At 40.8% G+C, this 17,824-nt stretch overlaps 1 protein-coding gene across 1 annotated transcript; it reads left to right on the forward strand.

Moving 5' to 3' along the window:
- Nucleotides 1-2,093: 2,093 nt before the first annotated feature.
- LOC116980817 (cytochrome c oxidase copper chaperone) lies at nt 2,094-7,771 on the forward strand. Its single transcript, XM_033033417.1, has 3 exons — nt 2,094-2,372; nt 6,797-6,906; nt 7,511-7,771. Exons 1-2 carry the CDS (start codon nt 2,254-2,256, stop codon nt 6,879-6,881), a joined length of 204 nt encoding a protein of 67 aa, XP_032889308.1. The 5' UTR covers nt 2,094-2,253; the 3' UTR covers nt 6,882-6,906; nt 7,511-7,771.
- Nucleotides 7,772-17,824: the final 10,053 nt, after the last annotated feature.

A 17,824-nucleotide genomic window follows, 5' to 3' on the forward strand; every position in this document is an offset into this window, starting at 1 on the left:
AACGTACTTGCAATAAATGATTTGTTAGCCCTTAATGAAAATGAAATGAGTTGTTTGGCCTGCCCTGTGCTTGAAACGGCAAAGGCAATGGAAATGAAATGAAAATGCAATCAGCTGTTTGGCTTGCCCTGTGCTTGAAACAGCAATGACAATGGAAATTAAATGAAAATGCAATGAGCTGTTTGGCCTGCCCTGTGCTTGAAACTGCAATGGCAATGGAAGAGAAATGAAAATGCAATGAGCTATTTGACCTGCCCTGTGCATGAAACTGCAATGGCAACGGAAATGAAATGAATATGCAATCAGCTGTTTCGCCTGCCCTGTGCTTGAAACTGCAATGGCAATGGAAATGAAATGAAAATATATTCAGCTGTTTGGCCTGCCCTGTGCTTGAAACTGCAATGGCAATGGAAATAAAATGAAAATGCAATGAGCTATTTGGCCTGCCCTGTGCTTGAAACTGCAATGGAAATAAAATGAAAATGCAATCAGCTGTTCGGCCTGCCCTGTGCTTGAAACTGCAATGGTAATGGAAGTGAAATGAAAATGCAATGAGTTGTTCGGCCTACCCTGTGCTTGAAACTGCAATGGCAATTGAAGTGAAATGAAAATGCAATGAGCTGTTCGGCTTGTCCTGTGCTTAAAACTGCAATGGCAATGGAAGTGAAATGAAAATGCAATGAGCTGTTCGGCCTGCCCTGAGCTTGAAACTGCAATGGCGATGGAAGTGAAATTATAATGCAATGAGCTGTTCGGCCTGCCATGTGCTTGAAACTGCAATGGCAATGGAAGTGGAATAAAAATGCAATGAGCTGTTTGGCCTGCCCTATGCTTGAAACTGCAATGGAAATGAAAATGCAATGAGCTGTTTGGCCTGCCCTGTGCCTGAAATGGAAATGAAATGAGTTGTTTGGCCTGCCTGAAACCACTAATTTCGGCCCACAAGGCCCCTATTAGCCGAGAAACCAGTCCCTTTTGCCCAAAATGCCCGTATTAGCCCAGGAGGAGCATTTTGGTCCAAAAGGCCCGTGCCAGGCCAGGTAAAGTCCAGAAAAAGTGCATTTCTTTGATATTTCACCCAGATATGCCACACCAAGAATCCATTTGGCCCACAATGTCCATACTAGCCCTCTGGAGACCAGTAGTCCCAGCAGCCAACAACACCCAAACCAGTGCTCCAGAGAGCCCCTCCCACCCCCCCCCCTCCACTGGCGGAGAGGTGGAATATTGCGTTGGGGGACCAGCCCTCCTGTGTGAACATGGGACCCAACGGGTCCCACTTAGTCTAGCCTAAACTATTTCTAATTTCCCGCATTTCTCCCAAATCCCTCTAAACCTTTCCTGTTCATGTATCTGTCAAAATGTCTTTTAAATGTTGTTATTGTACTGCCTCAACTGGCAAATCTCATCTGGCAAATGTTTTTTGTGAGTTATTTTGTCTCTACTTGTTTTAAATGTATTTCATCATTCCACACCAGTCTTGATTTATTCTGGAATTATTCCAAATTATTTCTGAAGAAAGAACTCAGAGGGTGTAAACGTAGATGATGAGCAGAAGGAGGGGAAAGGCATTGGGTGATGGGGGCAGTGGAAAGAAAGGTGTGCGTACGAAGAACCGGTTAAATCAGGAGGGGGACTGGGGTAATGTCCATGCCGGTGGGCTGTAGGCTACCCAAGCCTCACACTGCCAATGCAGGAGGCTGGGGCCAGACAGAGCGGTCTGCAAATAGGCAGGGGGTTAGAAATGGCTGGCAATCATCTTGCCCTGGGGCAAAGCAGCGTACGTGTGTTGACATGTGTGCACGCGTAGAGTAGAATAAACAAGAGGTACATGTTTTAGAAGTTTTCATGTTTCTCAGAAAATAATTCCAACTTATATTTGCACTGCTTGCAAAAATAATAAACAACGCACATTATATAATTAGAAGAATTACACCTTCAAGTATCATCACTGAACAGTGAACATCGTCATACTCGCTGCAACACGCGGATATCCGTGCAACTCATGAGCGATGTGCTCTGGAATGTGTAGTTCACGCACGCAGTGCTCATTGCAGATTTGGTCTCACATTGAACTACGTATCCCAGAATTCCCCTGGTCAAGCTCAGAGCTCCCCTGGTCTTCCCCACTGTAAGACTCGTCGCGTAGGATTGAAATTGTCGCTGTCAGGACGCTTGAAGGTGGAAAGGGAATAAATTAATTAATTTGTGCGAAAAAATAAATTAAGTGATTAAGCATAACATCAGACCAAGATGTCTGAATTAACAGCGGCAACACCCTTGGGGACGGTGTCTTCTGGACACGCCGAAGAGAAGAAACCTTTGAAACCATGTTGTGCGTGTCCTGAGACCAAAAAAGTCAGGGATACCTGGTAATGTGACGTCTACTTCCTCTATTTATATCTTCATCTCGCTGCTTAATGTTTATCTGCTTTAAAGTTGACTCCAGTTTCCATATTTTCCCAAATATAATTAATTTAATGCCGTGTTCATCACTAGATGGATAGGTTTTCACATTGCCTGCCTGCATACTTCAAGTTTTGGGGAAAGCAATGACATCTGATGGGATCCAAACTTCGCAAATAATATTTGCCAAGGCATTTATTATAACAGAGTATTCGTTGTTTTTAAGTGAAATGCGTTAAAGTATTGCCTGACTGTGGATTCTATCATTCTGAATTTTTTAAAGTTCTTCCACGCCAAGCAATATCAAGATCGCGACACCAATCATTACTTAAGGAGAGGTGCAAACTGTATGTGATACCTTGGACCAGCCATGGCATTGCGCATCACGTGTTTAATTCAAGGGCTCTTGTTCAGTACTATACTGGTTATAGTGCCCTCTATAATGTGTGGGACAAAGACCCATCATTTATTTATTTGCCTCTGTACTCTACAATTTGAGATGTGTAATAGAAAAATAATCACATGTGGTTAAAGTACACATTGTCAGATTTTATTTAAAGCTCTTTTAATATATTTTGGTTTCACCATGTAGAAATTACAGCTGTGTTTATACATAGTCCCCCCATTTCAGGGCACCATAATGTTTGGGACACAGCAATGCCATGTTTAGTATTTTGTTGCATATCCTTTGCATGCAATGACTGCTTGAGGTCTGCGATTCATGGACATCACCAGTTGCTGGGTGTCTTATCTGGTGATGCTCTGCCAGGCCTGCATTGCAGCCATCTTTAGCTTATGCTCGTTTTAGGGGCTAGTCCTTCAGTTTTCTCTCCAGCATATAAAAAGCATGCTCAATTGGGTTCAGATCACGTGATTGACTTGGCCACTCAAGAATTGACCGTTTTGTAGCTTTGAAAAACTCCTTTGTTGCTTTCGCAGTATGGGACTGTAGGCCAATGGGTTTTGAGGCATTTGTTTGAACTTGAGCAGATACGATGTGTCTATACTTCAGAATTCATTATGCTACTACCATCAGCAGTTGTATCATCAATGAAGATAAGTGAGCCAGTACCCCAGGCCATAACACCCCACCACCGTGTTTCACAGATTAAGTGGTATGCTTTAGATCTTGGGGAGTTCCTTCTCCCCTCTATACTTTGCTCTTGCCATCACTCTGATATAAGTTAATCTTACTCATCTGGCCACAAGACCTTTTTCCAGAACTGTGGTTGCTCTTTTAAGTACTTCTTGGCAAACTATAACCGGGCCATCCTATTTTTGCAGCTAACCAGTGGTTTGCATCTTGCAGTGTAGCCTCTATTTCCGTTCATGAAGTCTTCTGCGGACAGCGGTCATTGACAAATCCACACCCGACTCCTGAACAGTGTTTCTGATCTGTCGGACAGGTGTTTGGTGAGTTTTCTTTATTATAGAGATAATTCTTCTGTCATCAGTTGTGGAGGTCTTCCTTGGCCTGCCAGTCCCTTTGCGATTAGTAAGCTCACTAGTGCTCTCTTTCTTCTTAATGATGTTCCAAACAGTTGATTTTGGTAAGCCTAGGGTTTGGCTGATGTCTCTAATAGTTTTATTCTTGCTTCTCACTTGGCTTCTTAGACTTTCATTGGCACAACATTGGTCCTCATGTTGATAAACAGCAATAAAAGTTTCCAACAGTGATGGAAAGACTAGGTGCTGAGAGCTCTCTTATACCTGCATTAAGGAGGCAATTAAACACACCTGCGCAATTACAAACGTCTGTGAAGCCATGTGTCCCAAACATTATGGTGCCCTGAAATGGGGGGGACTGTGTATAAATACAGCTGTAATTTCTACATGGTGAAACCAAAATGTATAAAAATGGCCTTTATTAAAATCTGACAATGTGCACTTTAACCACATGTGATTTTTTTTCTATTACAAATCTCAAATTGTGGAGTACAGAGGCAAATAAATAAATGATGGGTCTTTGTCCCAAACGTTATGGAGGGCACTGTGTATGGGAAATCTAAAACTACATGGAGTATTCATGTAAAGAAAGGTTGAAGTTAGGAAAATAATATAGAAGTGGGTGGGTATATAGGCAGATGTACAAGAGTATTGATGGAAGATCAACTTTATTTGATACGACATATGTTAAGATGAATAGTTTTATTATTGCAACATTATTGCCAAGGCATCAAGGTTAGCAAAGCAGCAAGATTAGAGAGGAAGCCAAAGGCAGAAGATGGCATCTATTTAAGAAAGTGGGTCAAAATGGAAGATCTGCAGAAAAAATAACATGGGTTTGTGTTGATGCAGCTGGAGGAAGGTAGTTGACAGAAAATGTTTAGATTTCCATGACATGCTGTTTTTAATTATGGTGTTTAAGTATATTTATGCAACAAATATTATCTTGTGTAGGAAAGACCTGCAGATGCTGGTTTAAATCGAAAGGTAGAAACAAAATGCTGGAGTAACTCAGTGGGACAGGCAGCATCTCTGGAGAGAAGGAATGTATGACGTTTCGTGTCGAGACCCTTCTTCAGACTTGTGACCGGTAAGGGTACAGCCAAGCAGGAGAGGCTTCTGGTAGATTAGAATACTATTTCACCAACCTGCCAGCCAGCGACACCCTACACCTATGATGGAGCCGAGAATGTTACATTGATCCTTGTGCAGGAAAAGTAGAATGTCATGGATATGCAGGGAATGTAGCAATATGGATAGAGGCAGAGGAGATGTAAACAGTGATGTCTAGTGATATAGAACAAATGAATGAAAGATATGCAAAAAAGTAACAATGATAAAGGAAATAGGCCATTGTTAGCTGTTATGTGAGAACGGGAACCTGGTGCGACTTGGGTGGGGGAAGGATGGAGAGAGAGTGCAGGGGTTACTTGAAGTTGTAGAAATCAATACTCATATCACTGGGTTGGAAGCTGCCCAAGCAAAATATTAGATGCTGTTTCCTTTTCCTTTCCCTTTCACTGACTAGTCTGAAGAAGGGTGTCGACCCAAAACATCACCCATTCCTTCTCTCCAGAGCTGCTGCCTATCCCCCTGAGTTACTCCAGTATTTTGTGTCTATCTTCGGTGCAATATGGATTATGTGTTGGCAAATAAGAGTTGGTCATGGCATCATATTCTGCACATACATCGTGGACTGAAGGTCCTGTTCCTGTGGTGTAGTGTTCTATGATTGTCGGTGGTAAATTTAGATGTTACCTTGGGAGGAGGCCAAGCTCAGCAATGTTGTAGACACCTTGTGGTATACACCAAATAAAGCAGATGTTTTTAAAAAAATGCTTCATATAATACTTAAATGATATTGGTCTTTACTTAGTTTTTCCTTTGAGATATAAGATTCCATCCCTCGAATTTTAGACTGCAGAAATTGTGGTTATTCTCACAATGAAATGCAGTGATCCACTTGGCTCTTTTAATACGGTATTCCTATTTCATAATCTGCAATCTACAATATTTCAAGTATTGGTGTAAATTCTCGGTAAATTAATCAATTTTATTTACAGTAGAACCAGATTAACATGATAGATATGTGAGTGATGGGTAAAGAAGACTGATGCCATTTATAAGATTGCTGCCATGACTGAAAGATTGTGGGTGTGAGGAAAAATGCGATATTCTAAGATAATCTAAGTTTCCTTTGTAAACTGGAGAAACTGAAGTGAGCTAAAATTGATTTCTCTACCTGAATTTTTTTTTTGCATAATTGTTGACGTGTGATTTGAAAAAACATGTACATGTTGCTGATTTGCTGATAAACCTTGTGGTGTGAATACTCTTGCTGATTATTTGTGGTAGCTATTTTACAGCAAATAACATTTTTGAGAGAAAGATAAAATATTATAAAATGCATGTATTATAATGTATTCTACAATGTTTCTCACAGAAGAATATAGAAAGAAAATAATTATACTTTATCATCCAGAATGCATTATCCTATCTTGTTCTATTAGTTTCCAATTCCCTTAGTCAGCTCTGTCATGCTTTAAATTGTATGTTTAATCTGAATTGTCCGCATCAATGTTTATATGGTTCCTATTCTTGCAGAGAACACGTAATTGCTGTCAACTCCTTACAGACTATCTCCTTAACTCTGTAACCCTTAACCTTCCATATGTCCTATCATGGTCACAGTTGAAATTGAATGTGTTTGTAATTTCCACATAACTGTCCCCACCCATTGCTTTTTAATTGTCTGTTGACTTTAGCCTGTCCCACAAGGCACAGTTACTGTATAAAAGGATAAGACATGTGGTAAAAGGTGATGGCAGAAAATATATAAAGGAGATTTGGGTGTTTCATTCTGAAATGCATACTGATGCATTTAGATTGTCCATGGTTGTTTTTCTGTTGTAATTTGAACCAACCTACTTTTATTTCTTTCCAGTATTATTGAGAAAGGGGAGGAGAACTGCAAACACTTAATTGAAGCTCACAAAGAATGTATGAGGGCATTGGGATTTAAGATCTGACGAGGCAGCACTTGTGAGGTGTGTGGTGAGTATTGATCCTCTTCATATTTTCAAAATGCATCGCTTGATGGAGCGGATCATGATCTCCTGGCTTCTTGCTATGTTTTAGCCAAACATAGCTATTTGAACTCGTTGTCTGTAACACTCTTTATGGTCTCCGTAGTGCTGTAACTTTGAGATCCTGCAAAAAAATGTATTTTGAATGTTGAATGATTCAATAAAGTTCACCTTATGCGCTTTCAAATTGAAACAGTATTTCCTTTTTATTAAGTAAATGACCTGAGTGTCAGAAACAAATTATGACAGGCAGCAGCTACAATATTGTTCTTTTCAGCACCAGTGACCCAGAACACAATTTTTCTTTAGCTTTCTGCTTGCCATAGCTCAATTCCTGGATGATGCTCATTACAAGGAATAAACGCAATGACCTTTAATATGCACCAGATTGCACTTCCGATGGAAACGAATGGGATTAAGTGGTTTGAGGATACTTTGATTCAAGCATACATTGAGTACCTACAGAAATATTGGAGCAATTGTACAACATACTACTGTAATTTCTTCTTAATCACATGTAATTACATTACATGGCTATTTTTCTTATATTAATGTTTTTATTTCCTGAACAGGATTGTGTCTGGAATTAATTTAAGTGTGCGACACTGCCTGTTTGGAGGTGAATGAAGATAAGCTCTATGTGGACATATTATTATACCAATGAATTGGTACAACAAAACCTGAAACCGAAAACACCTATCAGTAATTTATTTTTACAAAAAAAAAGTCAGATTGTTATTATATCTTCTGTTCCATACCCTGAGTTACCTACAGCCAGAGGTACATGCAAATTTGTATGATCCACTATTTAATAAAAGTTTTCTAAAATGTCACTTTGATTCTCTTTTATTTTTGTGCAGTGATGACAAACCTCTGATTATCAATATACTGAGGATCGATTATCACGTTGCACGTTCAATAAATTAGCCATGAATTGCAAAATCCAATGTAAGTTTGATAGAGATTTTATACACTGCCGTTCTGTAGTTGACCTTGACCCCCCCCCCCCCCCCACCACCAAAGTATTAAATTGCCATGAATATATTTTAGATTTTCTGTCCAACAACCAGGAAATTCTTAAATAGGGAAGGATAGATTGTCCATTTGTTTTTTAACTTTTGAAAATGGAACTGTGATGCTGCAGTCTAGGATGGTCTAGGATATTCCTATATATTCAGCACAATCATGAAATTACCAAGCTGATTAACACATACTGTTACACTACAGATGGGAAGCCTTTGACATAATGTGAAATATAATTTTAAGGTAGTACAGTATTAAATTAGAAGCTTATACATTTCCAGATTAAACAGGCTTAGTTTGTTTACCTGATGACAGAGAGCAATGAAAATCCCCCCACCCCCCAACCTTTCCGTACTTACTGCAAATGTTTCAAAGACATTTGGACAGGTACATGGAAAGGATAGATTTAGAGGGATATGGACCAAATCCGGGCAAATGGGATTAGCCTAGATGGGGCATCTTGGTCTGTATGGACAAGTTGGACCAGAGGGTGTGTTTCCGTACTGTGTGACTCTAGATTTTGTTCCTTTCTTGAAGCCTGGGGAAGGATCCCGAATCAAAACATTGCCTAGCCATGTCCTCCTGAGATGCTGCCTGAGTTACTTCAGCACTTTGAGTTCTATCTTAAACTAAAATCATTGGTTGCCCCTTTGTTAGATTTAAACCTTCAGTTGTCAGGTGAGGTTTAGGTTTGAAGCTTAATAAGCATTGATTTTTTAAAACTGCACAGTCTGTTATTTCTGTACCTATACGATGTCCTATATTTGATTACATTCTAAATCTGAAGTCAATTAACATATTCCCACAGTATACCGTGGATATTTTTTCTTCCTTTTAATTGATTTCTTTGTCTCTAAGGGCATGTTGTATCTTTTAATATAAGTTTTATAATTATGGACCCAGTTGGAGATTCAGGTACATAGTCAACCTTGGGCTCCAGACTTTTATGATTTATTGAAATTAATTCCAAAAAGTTCTGAAATGTGTTTTACAATAAGCAAGCTTCACTGCAGTGATTAAAAAAATATATATTCTTGGTTGGTAGCCATAAAGCAATAGGTGTACTTACTAATGAGAAGCAATTAGCCTAAATTCCTTTTGGTTAACATGAACAACATTGTTATGCCAGAGTCCATTCCCTCCACAGACTCCAGCACTTTGTGTTTTTCGCAAGGTTCCAGCATCTGCAGCTCCTTGTGTCTCAATCCCTTCCCCATTTGCTCATCCCTTGCGCCATCTGCTGTACATTAAACGTGATTCTACCAGCCGTTGTGAAGTGCTTAAGAATTATAAGTTACCCTGCAATACAGAGTGGTCGTGTTCCTAGAACACCATCTGTTTCAAAATTTCCATAACGTGTACCCCCATTATCCATTGAATCCCGTGTTATAAGTGGTTTGCCTTGCTACAGCAAAAAACAAAGTGCTGGAAGAACTCAGCAGGTCAGGAGGGAATGGACAGAAATGTTTCAGTTCGGGACCCTTCTTTAGACTGATGGAGTAGTGTACAGAAAGCTGGGAAATGGAGATGGGGGTGGGATATGGATGAAAGGAGAGATGATATTACTTGACATAGTGCCATTCAATGTTCATACTGTTGGTTTGTAAGCTACCTCAACAAAATAGGAGGTGCTGTTCGTCCATAGTAACTTGTGTCACTACAGGATGCTTTTTTCCCATATCAAGCCATTTTATTTTTAGTCACTCAATACTATGGAGCAACAAGACCACTTTGATCAGGTTGGCAGTCACGGCTGAGTCCCACCTTTGCCGCACCCTCTCCAGTCTGACAGGAGAATCCAACAACGCATAAAAAAAAAATTATACTTAAATTACACTAAATTCTGCATGATAGTAAAAAGAAAAAAGACTGCCAAAAAAGATGTCCATCATAGTGCAAGAGGTGGTCTGAAATGTCTGTGATGGTCTGTGTCGAGGCAGTGAATTATCAGTGAATTTGATGTTGACCTCATAAGTTTATGATGTACTTCATGAAAGCTTGCTTCTCCAGCTTCTGTGGACCTTTCGTTGAAACAGTGCAGAAGGCTGAAATCAGAATGGGAGTTAAACAACAAACTAAGTAGGAGATGACTGTGGTGCTGGTTCACACTGAGCAGAGGAGCAGATAGAGGAAGCTAAACCCTTCGACAGGAAGGTTTCCTGAGACGAGGACCTGCTGTTGAGAATATGGAGAGCCGAACAGACTCTTATGAGGACAGCAGCTGGTGGGGTTCAGGATGAGTATAGGTTAACTGGTATTGGCTAGAGAATTCATACACAAGGTCAGGAATTACATCTGGAAACTGAACAAACAAAGTAATTAAAAAGAAATAACTGAAATATCACATTTACAAAAGTACTCAGACCCTTAGCTATGACACTCAAAATTGAGCTTTGGTGCATCCTGTTTCCATTGATTATTCTGGAGATGTTTCTACAACTTGATTGAAGTCCACAAGTGGTAAATTAAATTGAATGTACATGATTTGGAAAGGCGTACACCTGTCCTGCTGTTGACAGTGCATGTCAGAGCAAAAACCAAGCCATGAAGACGAAGGAATTGTCCGTAGACCTCCGAGACAAGGGTATAAAACAATTTCTGCAACATTGCAGGTCCCGAAGAGCCTCCTGGCCTCCGTCATTCTTAAATGGAAGAACTTTGAAACCACCAGGACTCTTCATAGAGCTGGCCACCTGGCCTAACTGAGCAATCGGGGAGAAGGGCCTTGGTCAGGGAGGTGACCAAGAACCCGATGGTCACTCTGACAGAGCTCCAGAGTTCCTCTGTGGAGATGGGAGAAACTTCCAGAAGGACAACTATATCTGCAGCACTCCACCAATCAGGCCTTTATGGTAGAATGGCCAGACGGAAGCCTTAGTAAAAGGCACATGACAGCCCGCTTGGAGTTTGCCAAAGGGCACCTAAACAACATTCTCTGGTCTGATGAAACCAAGATTGAACTCTTTGGCCTGAATGCCAAGTGTCACGTCTGGAGGAAATGAGGCACCGCTCATCACCTGACCAATACCACACCTACGGTGAAGCACGGTGGTGGTAGCATCACGCTGTGGGAAAAATTTTCAGCGGCAGGAACTGGGAGACTAGTCAGGATCAAGGGAAAGATGAACTGAGCAAAGTACAGAGAGATCCTTGAGGAAGACCTGCTCTAGGGCATTCAGGACCTCAGACTGGGGTGGAGGTTCACCTTCCAACAGGACAACGACCACAGCCAAGACAATGCAGGAGTGGCTTCGTAACAAGTCTGTAAATGTCCTTGAGAGGCCCAGCCAGAGCCCGGACTTGAACCCGATCGAATATCTCTGGAGGGACCAGAAAATAACTGTGCATCGATGCTCCCCATCCAACCTTTGCGGAGCTCCCAACGCGGGCGGCGCTGATGGACAGCGCGGGGTCCTGTGACTCTGCCCAGCTCGGCCTGCGGACACGGGAGCTGCGGGCTCGGGAGCTGCGGACTACGGCTGCGGGAGGCGGCTGATCGGGAGGTCCGGGCCGCTGAGGAGGAGGATGTTCACCGTCGGCGTTCCACCAGCCCGGCGTGAGGGCCTGAACATCGGGCCACCCAGGGCAGCGACTGCGGGTGCTAGGAAGGCCTCGACCACGAGTGAAAATCTGGGAAGAACGGAGGGGAGGCTGGCTGGACTATGGTGCCTTCCTCACCTTGGTGCCACTGTGTTATGTTGTGTCGTGGACTTTCAGTGTTTGTGCTTTTTTAAAAATTCTATTTTATTTTTAATATGTTTTATTATTTATTATTATTTATTTATTTTTATTTTTATGATACTGCCTGTAAGGGAAATTCATTTCGTTGTCTCTAACTGAGACAATGACAATGAATTTGAATACAACAATACAATACAATACAAACCTGACAGAGCTTGAGAGGATCTGCAGAGAAGAATGGGAGACATTACCCAAATACATGTGTGCCAATCTTGTAGCGTCATACCCAAGAAGACTTGAGGCTGTACTCACTGCCAAAGGTGCCTCAACAAAGTACTGAGTGACGTGTCTGAATATGTAAATGTGATATTTCAGTTATTTATTTTTAGTTACTTTGCAAATTTCTAAACACCTGTTTTCCCTTTTATATTATGGGTATTTGTGTATAGATTGATGATTAAAAAAAAAGAATTTAATCCATTTTAGAATAAGGCTGTAACGTAACAAAATGTGGAAAAAGTGAAGAGGTCTAAATACTTTCTGAATTATCGAAAAATATCGAAAATGTTTATTACGGAAGGTGACATTGCAAGAACAGAGGTGGGGAAGGTAGATGACTTGAAATGGATCTTTCCAAAAGATGGGTGTAGAAACAAGAAAGTGGTTTACAAAAGAAGACACAAAGTGCTGGAGTAACTTGGTGGTTCTGGCAGCGTCTCTGGAGAACATGGATAGGCGCTGTTTCGGGTTGTTCTTCAGACTAATTGTACTCACAGATATTGAGATAGAGAAACGTTTGAAGGTGAGGGATATGCTGGAATTAACCACCAGAGAACAATGTGAATTTGAAAAGAAAGTTCAGAAGAAACTCTGTGCTGTATAGCACCCTGACTCTAAATTGCCTTAGAACGTATGTACTGGTAATCAATGAATGTGCTAATTCCAATTAAGGAAAATGTTTTTTATAACTTGTTGAACAATGAATCTATATTTAAGTACTTAAAATCTATTAAGGAGAACTGTTGTGCAAAATTACATTAAAAATTGACCCAGATTTTTCACTGTTATATTAGTATATCACTTACCGGCCAGGTATATAGTTTTAGACTAATGATTAATTTTAGTCAAGTGACCTTCAAGGAATTTTTTGTGGACGAGTATTCGACATCTTTATTATTTCAAAACCGTTTGCAAAATATCAAATCTATTGAAATCACAAAAATATATGTTACATTTATGACCGCTCCTTTTGCGAATGATTCTTGTGATATTTTTCACCCGGTATTGTTTACAATCTCATTTTGTGCACAATATGGGATTTATGTATCTGATTAAATTTTTGATGTACAGTATTTTCAATTTTTAGCTTTGCATTTTAAAATCCATGTGTGTGATTTATTAACTGAAGATATCCTATATCCTCACATTCTTTTGGCATCCAAAAAAGTGTACAATCCAAATTCTCAGTGGAATATCCTCGGTGGCTGAATGTTCACAATCCACTGAGGTGAAGACTTCCATAGTATTACAACCCTTTTTGGAAAAAAATCAAGCACATTTAAGAGAGACCTTGGTGGCAATTTTATACTAACTTTATACCACAGGGCGGACAGTGGTGCAATGGTTGAGTTACTGTCTTACAGCGCGAGAAACCTGGATTCGATCCTGACTACAGGTGCTGTCTGTACGTAGTTTGTACGTTCTCCCTGTGACCATGTAGAATTCTCCGAGTGCTCCGGTTTCCTCCCACATTCCAAAGAAATACAGGTTTGTAGGTTAATTGGATTCTTTAAATTTTTCCTAGTATGTAAGATAGTGTTAGTGTACGGGGCGATCACTGGTTGCTGTGGACTCTGTGGGCTGAAGGGTCTGTTCCCATGCTGTATCTCTGAGGTCTAAAGTAAAATGTTGATGGGATGCCTCTATTAGAAGAGGTTTATCGATTACATCAATGGAAGTCAGTGCCTGTGACTAGCTACTAAGAAGGCTTGATCCTATGATAAGATACCCGAATATCTATTTGCAGTACTTTTATTTTGCCTCCATCTTTAAGAAACCCCAAGCCACAGAGTACTTTCTTCCCCATTAAATGCAACAGAAAAACTACTACCAAATTTCTACTTATATTTATCAGAAGGTAGATGAATGTTTCCATGGCAAAGAACTCCTGCTGTGCTCCTTGAAATTGGGCTATTCCAACAGGGTATGTGAATCCTCTGAACACGTTATACATTATATTTTGTTGCTTGCTGGCTATTTCATTTCTGGAGTAGCTCTGTACTGGTGTGTGTTTTTGCTTTCTCTCTGCTAGATTTAAAAGAATACTAGACTAAGTGGGACCCGTTGGGTCCCATGTTCACATGGGAGGGCTGGTCTCCCAACGCTTCCACCTCTCCACCAATTCCTATATTGGTGGCCAGTGGGGAGAGGGGGGGGGGGGCTTTCTGGAGCGTGAGTATGGGGTGTTGTGGGCCAAAGGGACTGGTTTCCAGAGGGCTAGTATGGAGATTGTGGGCCGAATGGATTTTTTGGCTGGCAGCTCAGTCACTCAGGCCTGGTGGGCTGGCAGCTCAGTCACTCAGGCCTCATCACTCAGGGCTGGTGGGCTGGCAGCTCAGTCACTCAGGGCTGGTGGGCTGACAGATCAGTCACTCGGGGCTGGTGGGCTGGCAGTTCACTCACGGCTATTCCTTGAAATTCCATTTCAAGCAGAGTGCAGGCCACCAAATTCAATTTCATAGTATTTCAAGCAGAGTGCAGGCCACCAAATTCAATTTCATAGCATTTCAAGCAGAGTGTAGGCCACCAAATTAAATTTCATAGCATTTCAAGCAGAGTGTAGACCACCAAATTCAATTTCATAGCATGTCAAGCAGAGTGCAGTCCACCAAATACAATTTCATAGCATTTCAAGCAGAGTGCAGGCCACCAAATTCAATTTCATAGCATTTCAAGCAGAGTGAAGGCCACCAAATTGCCAAACAATTCATTGCATTGTCATTAAGGGCTAACAAATCATGTATTGCAAGAACATTGCAGACTCACAGTTCAGTTGATTCACAGCTTAGAATCACAGTTGTGGATTCTCCCTTGCGATCTTCCAGAGTGATTGACTCATGTCCAGGCATCTGGGGTTTTATAGTTCCCACCCCCGGAAGGGGCGTTACCTTCATTGTGGTGATTGACAGGCGAGAGGACCAATCAGCTGATCTCAAGATATTTTAACACTCATAACTTTTTTATTTTTCATCGATCAGAAAAATCCTCGGGGCTGCCTCAGCAGAGGAGGACTGTGAGTAAGATGGCCAAAAATCATTGCGATATATTGTAGCGTTTTTTCTAAAATCAATATACAGCGCAGACAGGAAGTGGTCAAGATGAGACTTTTAATTATATAGATATTTCCCTTTGGGAATTAAACCTTAAAAAAAATTTGAAATTGTCTTCCTATGAAAATCATATTAAGAGTCAAGAATCAAAGTCAAGAGTTTTTAATTGTCATAAGTACCGATAACGGTAACTAGCTGCTGCTTAACAGGCACATAAAAACACTAACAACACAGAGATAATATATAATCATTAAAAATACAATAAATTAATAACCATGGTGCTAGGGAACCATAATAGTGCAAAATCTGAAGACTTTGGTGCAACCAAAGACAGTCTAAAGTAGATCATAGTTGCTGAAGTTAGTGTCGTGTAGTGTTCAAGAGCCTGATGTTGCTGGGAAAAAGCTGTTCACAGTTTGCACAGTTCTCAGGCTCCTGTACTTTCTTCCCCATGGTTGGAGTGAAGTGAAATTATGGCCACCAGAACTAATAGAAAATGTAATATCTAAGGGCCTCCCTTTTGGTCTCATTCAGTGACAGCGGCGGCTGTCAATGTGAATTACGGCTGCCACAGGACTTTATATCAAGAGTATTTAAGCTATTTTAAGAAAGTCATGATTGTGTTGTGCTTTGTGCTTGAGGTAATATAGAAGTCTCTGAAATAGTTTGGGTTAATATGTTATGGGCTTTTACTATTTTGGTTGAATTTTCTTAGTTTTCTTAATTTTCAAAAGGGAATCCCTTTAGGCAGTGTTCAGTTTTTTGTAACAGCTGCAGGCAAACACATCAATTAAAAATTAAAGCAACATTTTTTGCATCCATTTTACTCCTTCTTCTGTTTTTATTCTATGACCAATCAATGTCTAATTTAATAAACTGATAACTAAAAATGATAAAATCAACGTGTTTAAAAGTAAACATATTATTAAAATATATACTAAAACATTTAGAGTTGCAGCTGTATACTGTAGCAGCCTGATCCATCACAACAAACAGCACTGCCTTTTAGTACGATCTCACAAATCCAGATATCTTTCAAATGGTTTGAAAAGAATTTGCCTTGAATAAGACACATTATGCTGGAGTACCTCAGCAAGTTAGGCAGCACCCACTGAATTACTCCAGGAGTCTGAAGAAGAGTCTCAACTCGAAACGTCACCCATTCCTTCTCTCTAGAGATGCTGCCTGTCCCGCTGAGTTAATCTAGCTTTTGTCTATCTTCGAGTTACTCCAGGACTTTGTGTCTTTTTTTCTAAACCAGCATCTGCAGTTCCTTGTATCTCCTTGCCTTGAATATGCCTTTCCTTTGAGCTGATGATGAGGTAAATAAAGACTGTATATATTTGTCTTTGTTATCTTTGGATCCTTTTTAAATAGTACACACATAGATGGAAACAGATCTTGCTGGCATGGTCCCAACCAAGAATTGGCAATACTGGTCTCTCTTAATTTCCTGATTTACATTTGTTGGGCTAATCCCATTGTTCTGTAGGACCTACAACTCCACACATGGTGTTGGCAGGACCTTAACAGAACAGCGAAGAGCCGGTGACTCCACAGTAGCACCTGTGAAAAACATGGTTTAAATTGGATTAAAGACCATCACAACTAAAGTACATGATTGAAAAGAATCAAAAATGAATAGAAGTTAAAAAAAAATAAAGTTAACTGAAAATACTCAAAACATACACTGAAAATACATGAAACTAAACTTGAGAGTGATACCCAGTGTTGGAGACACAAGGAACTGTGTCCACAAGGGTCTGAAGAAGGGTCCTGATTTGAAACGTCAATGGTCAATTACCTCCACAAATGCTGCTTGATCTGTTAAAGTCCTCCATTTTTTTTTTACCATTGTTGCCTCACAGCTCCAGGGACTTGAGTCCAATTCTGTCATTGGGTGCTGCCTGCATGGAGTTGACATGGAAATGCTTTGGAATTCCCTTTCCTCTTGCATTCCAAAGGCAGGGTGGCAGATTAGAAACATAGAAAATAGGTGCAGGAGGAGGCCATTCGGCCCTTCGAGCCAACACCGCCATTGCCTGCCTTCTTCCCATATCCCTTCACTCCACTAGCCCCTAGACCTCTATCTAACTCTCTCTTAAATCCATCCAGTGACTTGGCCTCCACTGCCCTCTGTGGCAGGGAATTCCATAAATTCACAACTCTGGGTGAAAACGTTTTTTCTCACCTCAGTCTTAAATGACCTCCCCTTTATTCTAAGACTGTGACCCCTGGTTCTGGACTCACCCAACATTGGGAACATTTTTCCTGCATCTAGCTTGGCCAGTCCTTTTATAATTTTATATGTTTTTATAAGATCCTCCCTCATCCTTCTAAACTCCAGTGAATACAAACCTAATCTTTTCAATCTTTCTTCATATGACAGTCCCGCCATCCCAGGGATCAATCTCGTGAACCTACGCTGCACTGCCTCAATCACAAGGATGTCCTTCCTCAAATTAGGAGACCAAAACTGTACACAATACTCCAGATGTGGTCTCACCAGAGCCCTATACAACTGCAGAAGAACCTCTTTACTCCTATACTGAAATCATCTTGTTATGAAGGCCAACATTCCATTAGCTTTCTTCACTGCCTGCTGTACCTGTAAGCCAACTTTCAGTGACCGGTGTACAAGGACGCCCAGGTCTCGCTACATTGGTAGAATGGCTTGTTACTATGGGCAGTGGCTAGAACAGAGGCAAATGGGAGTTGGTGGGGGTATGGCAGAGATATTAAGTTGCAGGATGCAGGGAAGAGGGGACATGGAACAGATGTTTGAAGAAGGGTCCCGACACGAGACGTCACCTACCCTTTTTTCTCCAGAGATGCTGCCTGACTAGTCGAGTT

Source organism: Amblyraja radiata, chromosome 14, assembly GCF_010909765.2.
Source record: "Amblyraja radiata isolate CabotCenter1 chromosome 14, sAmbRad1.1.pri, whole genome shotgun sequence".
In the NCBI taxonomy this organism is placed as follows: Eukaryota; Metazoa; Chordata; class Chondrichthyes; order Rajiformes; family Rajidae; genus Amblyraja; species Amblyraja radiata.